This window comes from Trichomycterus rosablanca, chromosome 7 (assembly GCF_030014385.1).
Source record: "Trichomycterus rosablanca isolate fTriRos1 chromosome 7, fTriRos1.hap1, whole genome shotgun sequence".
In the NCBI taxonomy this organism is placed as follows: Eukaryota; Metazoa; Chordata; class Actinopteri; order Siluriformes; family Trichomycteridae; genus Trichomycterus; species Trichomycterus rosablanca.
The window spans coordinates 33,651,184-33,660,587 of record NC_085994.1 but is presented as its reverse complement, the minus strand read 5'-3'; the positions used below and the strand labels follow the sequence as shown (position 1 = coordinate 33,660,587).

General features: G+C 41.3%; 1 protein-coding gene across 1 annotated transcript; it reads right to left on the bottom strand.

The window, feature by feature from the left end:
- Positions 1-3,024: 3,024 nt before the first annotated feature.
- rh50 (Rh50-like protein) lies at positions 3,025-7,912 on the bottom strand. Its single transcript, XM_062998811.1, has 2 exons — positions 7,466-7,912; positions 3,025-3,969 (listed from the first exon to the last, which is right to left on the bottom strand). The coding sequence occupies exons 1-2, from the start codon at positions 7,910-7,912 to the stop codon at positions 3,025-3,027; spliced, it is 1,392 nt and encodes a 463-aa protein (XP_062854881.1).
- Between the last annotated feature and the right edge of the window lie 1,492 nt (positions 7,913-9,404).

Below are 9,404 nucleotides of genomic sequence, written 5' to 3'. Positions count from 1 at the left end.
ATTGTATATTATGTTTATGATTTTGTAAATAAAACCCTTTTAAGTTAAACCCCCTGAATCATAACAACACAGAAGACTTTATCACAGTTTACAGCACATGAATAGTGAATTTAATAGCTTACGACTTAACAACACAGTTTATTGCTGCAGTCAAACATAAACTTTTAATAATCCTTAGTCATGCTGACACAGTTATATAACAAGCCAAGGACCAGTAAATGAAATCGGACGGACATGTGAAATACACCCGTCATTGTCTTGTACAGTCTGAAAAAATTATGTAAGCGTCTTGACTAATGATTAATGACTTCTCCAAAAGAACCAAGAACCACTCTTAGTGGATTTTTAGAAATCCGTGCCGTGAACCTAAATACTATACAGTTCCTAAAATCTTGGGTGTGTATCAATTCAAATAAGACGAACTGTCTACAAATGGAGAAATTGCCAGAACTAGCTACGAGCTTAGCTTTGTTTTACTCCACTATTAGAACAAAACTGATGTTAATGGAACAACCACCTTACATTTCCTTACTTTAGCAGAAATGCAGTGCTTAAACATATATGGCAATGCACACCAACACTGAAATCTTTAAACCAAAAACTAAAAAGGTAATGGAAAGTGCGTTAAGCTTCGGGCCTGATTTGCTACATTTGGACCTGGATATTGTGCAACAAAACAATAAACAAAAACAAACAAGTGAACAAATGATTTAAAAAGAACAGAATGAAGAATAATGGCTTTATTTGTCATATATAAATGTACACATGTACATTACAATGAAATTCTTTTCTGCAAATCCCTGCTTGTTAGGAAGTTAGGCCATTGTACGGCGCCCCTGGAGCAGACGGGGTTGAGAGCCTTGCTCAAGGGCCCAACAGTGGCTGCATAGCAGAGCCTGGATTTGAACTGGCAATCTTCCAATCAATAGCCCAACGGTGTACCCATAGGCTACCACTGTCTCATGTATGTTTTAGAATGGAGAATGGAGGGTGCTGTCCATGCAAGACACCCAAGAATTTCTTTATTGTTTTGTAGTATTTCTTTGTATTTATTAGGGCTGGCTCGATACCACTTTTTTATGTCCGATACCGATACTGCAAATTGAGTATCTGCCGATACTGCTGAACCTGGCTGTTAGCACCGCTGCTATCGTGCTCTGCTGAATCTGGCTGTTAGCACCGCGGCTATTCTACTCTGCTGAACCCTGGCTGATAGCACCGCTGCTATCGTGCTCTGCTGAACATGGTTGTTAGCACCGTGGCTATCATGTTCTGGACAAATATTGTCGTTGTCATTTATTTGTTCTTTGTATTATTAATTGTTCTTGTTAGCGTCTTTGGGTTTTGAAAAGCGCTATATAAGTGTGATTTATTATTATTATTATTATTACTGATAACAATCTGATACTGTAATTTCTCAAACAACTAAGCAGTAATAATACATGTCTCAAAGCACCATGGTTAAACTAGCTATCTAAATAACAATGCTCAGACTGTGACACAAATATCCTAATGGAATAAATACAGAACCTACAACATCACACTTATACAAAACTGCTGTTTTTATTTTACCTTTTACACACAGAACATTAAGCAGCATTTTGGGTTCGAGCTGTCATTCATGTGACACATCTCGCTTTACGCCGTGAAGTGTCTACAATTGGAAGATGTGGACATCAATCAAACGCAATGGACCAATTAGAATTGATGCAGAGGTTCGTTGAGATTTTCTGTTAAAGTTCTGTCACGTTTTTAGATGATTAAAAACCAAAGTGTGCATATTAAAAAAACGGGATTTTGAAGAGGACATCTGTGGCTAAATGGGAAACGGTGTAGTTTGTTTTATTTCATAACACTAATGGATTAATCGTTGAGGATGTGAGGGATCTCCAAGCCGGGACAAGATAGATTTTCTTTATCTCAGGTGAGCGATTTATCATTTATTAATCGATTTGTATTGTGTTTAAACAGTGTTTTTAGATGTGGCAGTAGTTTGTTTTATTAGGATTTTAACATCATGTTTTACACTTTGGTTACATTCATGACAGGAACGGTAGCTCATTACACAAGGTTCATCAGTTCACAAGGTTATATCGAACACAGTCATGGACAATTTAGTGTCTCCAATTCACCTCACTTGCACATCTTTGGACTGTGGGAGGAAACCGGAGCACCCGGAGGAAACCCACGCAGACACGGGGAGAACATGCAAACTCCACACAGAAAGGACCCGGATTGCCCCACCTGGGGATCGAACCTAGGACCTTCTTGCTGTGAGGCGAAAGTGCTACCCACTTAGCCACCGTGCCACCCAGATGTGGCAGTAGTAGATGATTTTTTTTGAATGCTAGAAGTTTAAGCAGATCAGTGTGTTTTAATTTCTGAATGGCTGTTGCAGATGAGTTGTAGATCAGTGATACATGTTAATGTAATAAACGGCGCTCTGTTGGAACGTATCTTCATGTGTTATTTGCTTTACACACAAACAATGGCTTTATTTACATTGTGTTATTTACATTAAGCAACAGTATCGGATCGGATTACACATTTTTTTCCGTCCGATATCCGGTCCAGTGATTTGGGCCAATATCGTGCCAGCCCTAATATTTATTATATATATTTTTTATCTTCTCTGTTTAGACCAAGGTCTTAGAGGAACTTTGTTTCATTTCACTATGTACTTGTTTATAAATGACATAGCAATAAAGCCTCTTGAATCTTGAAGTATGGTCATCAGTTAAATCAAACATTCCTGGAAAAGAAGGGTCTACTTCATCTTAAATCCATCATTACACATAGTTTTAAAAGCCTGGACTGTAAATAATTAAACAGTTTAAACTCATAACTGTACAATTGACTGTGGGTTGTTAGTTTCGTTCGTCAATCCTCATGACTTACATGAAGACCAGACCACATTTCGATTATAGAAATCAAGGTTATATCAAAGATTTCAACAATTTTTCTGCAGAAGTAGCAAATACAGTAGAAATAGTTCTTTATAACTAATTAACTTTGATTCTGACTTCACTTGGTGGTTAAGGAAACCTGTTCTGAAGGAATATTAAAAAAGGGTTCATCATCAAAGCAGAGCTCATCCTTAGGAGAAGCTAGATGTGGTAATTTGAGCACCAGTCCGGTCAGAACGCCCCCCACTGCCGCTATCACGATGGTACTTCCTAGTGCAATGGCTTGGTATAAGGCCTGCTCCTGTGCACTGCGCCCCAGACCTGCCTCCAGTCCCGGAATCAATGCCTGCAATTCCCCTAACCGGGTGTCTCCTTCCTGTGGTGCTCGATAAGAAAATGTCTGATAGAGGCTTGGGCCATATTTGTCCTCACTGGCTAGCAAGATGGCACAAATGCCAGCTATAGTTGAGATCAGCCCAGTAAGGCCATGAAGGTTGTGAATGCCACACTGGTCCTGTATACGCAGTCTTCGTGCCAGGAAAGGGCTAAGGTACTTATATCCCAGCATGCAAGCCGTGCAGCCCAACATCCCTAGAAAATACGCAGCAGCTGGTGAGATCATCATGTCCACCGAGGCACCGACGGTGACCCCACCTGCCAAGGTGACATTCTGGACATCAGCCATGCTGAGCTTGCCGTTTTTGCTAAGCATGGCAGACAGGGCAAAAGCAGTCAGTGTGGAGGCACTTAAGCCAATGAAGGTATGAAGAATAGCTCTGTGCTGGTCGTCCCCCCTGAGGGCCAGGGCACAGTTGAAAGAGGGCCAGAATACCCAAAGGAACAGCGTACCGAGCACAGATAGCATGTCTGACTGATAGCTGGTGCTCTCATTGGAATGGCCCTCATTGAGGCTCGGCCTGTACAGGATGAAGGTGACACCCAGACCGAAGTAGCAGGCAAACAGGTGGATGAGAATGGAGCCACCGGCGTCGTTGATCTTCAGATGTTCAACCACCATCCATTCTGTAGCACCAAATATGGGAATCTCCAGCAAGGCCATGACCTACAGATGATACATTATAATTAATTATTTTAATTTTGCCCACTTTTTTCCCCCAATTTTCTCCCCTAATCTAGTCGTGTCCAAATACCCTGATTGCATCCTCTATACTGATTCGACCCTTCACCGCTGACTGAGGACGCCTCTCAACTGACATACGCCCCCTCCGGCACGTACAGTCAGTACAGACTGCATTTTTCACCTGCACGAGTCGAGTTCATACACCGACGAGCACTGTGTACGTAGGGCCACACCCCCATCAGCATTATTCCTCAGCCCTGTGCAGGTGCCATCAGTCAGCCAGCAGGGGCCGCAGTCGCACCAGTTATGAGGACCTATGATCCGACTTTTTACCCCTGTGAACAACAGCCAATCGTTGTTCATGCAGCCGCCCAACCCAGTCGGATGGCAGAGCTGAGATTCGATATGATGTATTCCAAACCCCAACTCTGGTGCGCTAGCGTACTTTACCGCTGCGCCACCTGAGCGGCCTACATTATAATTATTGAATTATTATTGAATTGATACATTAAATGAACTCAAAACTCTAGTCCTATTAAACTGAAAAACAAGACGTTATTGGGTTATTCTTTTTGAATGTCAAAATATGAGTAGTTTTGTTACTACAACCCCAAATCAGAAAAAGTTGGGACAGAATGGACAATGCAAATAATAATTGTTTTTTCTTATATTAACTTTGACTTTTATTTGATTGCAGACAGGATGAACCTGAGATATTTCATGTTTTATCTGGTCAACTTCATTTCATTTATTAATAAACATCCATTCCTGCATTTCAGGCCTGCAACACATTCCAAAAAAGTTGTGACAGTAAAGCATTTATCACTATGTAATGTTGCCATTCCTTTTCACCACACTTAAAAGATGTTTTGGCACTGAGGAGACCAAGTGATTTAGTGTTTCAGCTTTTATTTTGTCTCATTGTTCCTGCAAACACGTCTTAAGATGTACAACAGAACGTGGTCGTTGTTGCATTTTTCAATTCAAAAGTCTCCACACATTCTCTATTGGGGACAGGTCAGGACTGCAGGCAGGCCAGTCCAGTACCCGTACCCTCTTCTTCCGCAGCCATGCCTTTATAATGTGTGCAGCATGTGGTTTTGCATCGTCTTGTTGAAAAATGCTGAACGTCCCTGGAAAAGATGACATCTTGAAGGCAGCACATGTTGCTCTAAGATCTCAATGTACTTTTCTGCATTAATGCTGGCATCACAGAAGTGTAAATGACCTTTGCCAAGGGCACTGACACAGCCCCATACCATGACAGACCCTGGATTTTGGACTTGTTCCTGGTAACAGTCTGGATGGTCCTTTTTATCTTTGGTCCGGAGCACACAGTGTCCATTTGTTTCAAAAAAAGACCTGGAATGCTGATTCATCTGACCACAGTACATGTTTCCACTGTGTGATGGTCCATCCTAGATGCCTCCAAGCCCAGGGAAGTCGACGCCACTTCTGGACATGATTAACATATGGCTTCTTTTTGCACAGTATAGTTTTAAGTGGCATTTGTGCATGTAACTCTGTATTGTAGTGCTTGACAAAGGTTTGCCAAAGTAATCCCTCACCCATGTGGTTATATCAGCTATTGTTGAGTGGCGGTTCTTGATGCAGTGCCGTCTGAGGGATCGAAGATCAAGTGAAAATACGTTATATAAATCTACACAATTTTGTCATTTTCAGTTACTTGGGATTTTTGTGGCAAGATCTTGAGAATTCTTAAAATGTAAAGTGGCAACACTGGTTAGCTCATAAAATTAATATGATTAGCTAGCTGGCATGTCAGCTATGTACTGATTAAAAGCTACATTAAACAAGGCTATTATGAAACATTTTATCACTGATGTAATGATGCAAGTCAAGATAGTTTCATTAAAGTCCTACTTGTGTTTGCACAAGAGAAATGCAAGCTGGTTTATTAGCTGTTGGTTATCTGACCTACGTTTTTACTGACATATGGCATGTACTTCATAAGCCACCTACAATACAAACCATATCTCCAGGAATACGTTAGGACATTTAATAAAATGCACTTAAACACGAATATGTGATTTGTTAATTCTCTCAGTTTTATATAACTGCCGCAATGACATGCAATCTTCTGGGCTACATGGTAAACACGGGGCAGCTGATAACTGGACAAATGTCTACGGTCTGCAGATCTTCTTGGCCAGAATGGAGTTGGTGCTAGCAACAGTGGATATAAAATGGGGGAATTATAGCTGCAAGCATTCAGTTTAAAACACTGATTCTCACCTACAAAGCCAAAAATTGACCAGCCCCAAGCTACCTTCAAGGTCTAATAAAACCCTGCCTGTACCACACAACCTCGTAGCCACTAGTCTGGCTCGACTTGATCCTTCACCCAGAACTCGAGGAAGACAAGCATCAAGGCTCTTCTCTGTACTAACAGCCAGGTGGTGGATCGAGCTTCCCTTGTCTGTCCTTAGTATTCTTGGACTGTCGTCTACTTAAACTAGAGTAAGGTAATGTTCACTATGGAAGCACTTCTGTAAGCCGTCCTGGATAAGATCATCTGCTAAATGCAGAAAATGGAAATGTAAACGAATTAGAAACTACAAGTTTGGGTGAAAATGCCGTTGCTAATAAAATAAAATAAATAGGCGCCCAGGTGGTGCAGCGGGATATTCAGCTAGCACACCAGCGTCGAGATTCTGAACTCCTCGGTTCGAAACTCGGCATTGCCACCGGCTGGCTTGGCGCCATGTAGCGGGCATAATTGGCAGTGCCTGTAGCAGACACATTTCTGCTAGGGCGGGATGACCAGACTATATGGGTGGGGTCTTCAAACGCTGTGTAAGGATCGGCAGATAGAGAGACGCCTGTGCAGAGTGCATGGGTGAAAAAGGGCTGCGTGCGGGTCGGAGGAGGCGTGAGCAGCAATACACCCTTATACCCTCCTCGACTGCGATCAGGGATCCCCCAGCAGCGGAAGACAAATTGACTACGTAGCGGAACATTCCGCTAGCACACCAGCACTGATATTCTGAACTCGGAGTTTGAATCTTAGCTCTGCTACCAGTTAAGACTAGAAAAGGGGGTTGGGTCTTCAATGCTGTGTAAGGACGCTGGTTTGTAATCACCTGTACAGAAGTGGAGGAATGTGGAGATCAGTGTGTGACTCTCCATGCGCAAGACTGGTCTCATGCACTAATCACTCGAAGTATGGACAAATAAGAAGGAATTGGTGGGCTGTGCACATGTCGGAGAGAGTGTGTGTCAGGCAAAATATATTCCCCTCGGACCTGTTCAAGGTCCCTAGCAGCAAGACTAAATGGCTACATTACATTGGGAGAATAAGGGAGAAAATGCATCAATAGTAGAAAAGAATATCACTATAATCTCTGTTTGTTTTAGCTGAATTAACACACATTTAGAGTTTTTGCATTTGATATTTTTGTATTATTGCTTTAAGAGTTTGATATATGGTATGTATAGAAATCAAAATCAAACTTACCAATAGTTGCACTGGACTGGTCTTTCCCAGCACGGCTCCGAATGAGATCAACACAACAGCACAAGCAAACTCAGCATTAATCAGGTTCAGCACCCCCAGATGAATCTTTCCATCGTAATAAAAATGGAAGAAGCCCTGGACTAAAATTGCCCACTGAATAGCAAAAGTAGCAGTCAAAAAGTTAAAAACCATTCCTCCAAATCCGTATCGTCGGAAGAATGCCAGGAGGCAGCCGAAGCCTATAAAAATCATCACCTGGATATCAGCAAAAAACGGATAGTCCTGGTACACGGCATTCTCCATAGGATTTGTCATGTTGTTCTGCATGAGTGCATTGGCGTGATCATCGTAGGTCACAAAGAACACATACAGGATGATTATAATGACTTCCAGGGTCAAAACAAGAGCAGGAAGACGCACTCTTAAACTTGTAGAACGTTTCTTCATGTTGATAGTTTCTGACCATGCAGCAGTCAAACTCTGCTTTCTCTTTTACTGTCTTTCATGTCTTTTATATCTCATTTGGTCTGATAAGCAAGTCGGTGACTATTGGCTTTTAAGCTGGCACATTTAGGGAGGGGCATTTGTACTTTGGCACCTGGCCCAGCTGTTATGATTTACCCAGATCAACCATAACATTAAAACCACCTCCTTGTTTCTATACTCACTGTCCATTATGTAGTCCATCTGTTTCTCTACATGCCTTTTTAGCCTGCTTTCACCCTGTTCTTCAATGGTCAGGACCACCACAGAGCAGGTATTATTTAGGTGGTGGATCATTCTCAGCACTGCAGTGACACTGACATGGTGGTGGTATGTTAGTGTGTGTTGTGCTGGTATGAGTGGATTAAATACTGTGTCCACTCACTGTCCACTCTATTAGACACTCCTACCTAGATGGCCCACCTTGTAAATGTAAAGTCAGAGAGGATAGCTCATCTGTTGCTGTGTCTGATCCACATATACCAGCACAACACACACTAACACACCACCACCATGTCAGTGTCACTGCAGTGCTGAGAATCATCCACCACCCAAATAATACCTGCTCTGTGGTGGTCCTGTGGGGGTCCTGACCCCATTGAAGAACAGCATGCAGAGAAATAGATGGACTACAGTCAGTAATTGTAGAACTACAAAGTGCTTCTATATGGTAAGTGGAGCTGTTAAATGGACAGTGAGTGTAGAAACAAGGGGGTGGTTTTAATGTTATGACTGATCAGTATATGTCCACATTGACCAAGATTTAAACAGATATTACTTTTTTATTATTCTCTTCATACCTCAATACACTATATGGCCAAAAGTATGTGAACACCTGACCATGAGCTTGTTGGACAACCCATTCCGAAACCGCAGCCATTAATATGAAGTTGGCCTTTTTTTTTCCAGCTATAAAAGCCTCCATTCTTCTTTGTAAGGTCTGTTTTTATGCAAATAAAATAATAATAATAATAAAACCCATCAGTAAGTACGTGTATCTGAAGTATCTGAAGAGGTTAACTTAGGGAAAGCATTTTAACAAACACAACCACGACTATTTGTAGTAAAATGACAATTTATTGCATTTGTGCAGACAACTTTATAAATGGTCCAGAGAAACCATTAGCCATGTAATGTAGAAGCTTTGACAAGGTAAACAATAATCTCTGATATAACTTTTAAATATATTATTATAGAACACAATATAGAATACACATTTCTTGCATGGACACAAAATCAAACAGCTATGCTTAGATATAATATTATTATATACAAAATTACCCACTGAGGCCTGTCCTTTCTTATTCAGTACAAGTAAAACATTATACACTCATACATACACACATATACTGTATCACCAAGCTGTCTGATGTCATCTTTCTCCTTTTGTTAAACGCTTTTCCCTCACATGTACTCAAAACAGTATCAGTAAACATATACATCATCAATCCTGGAT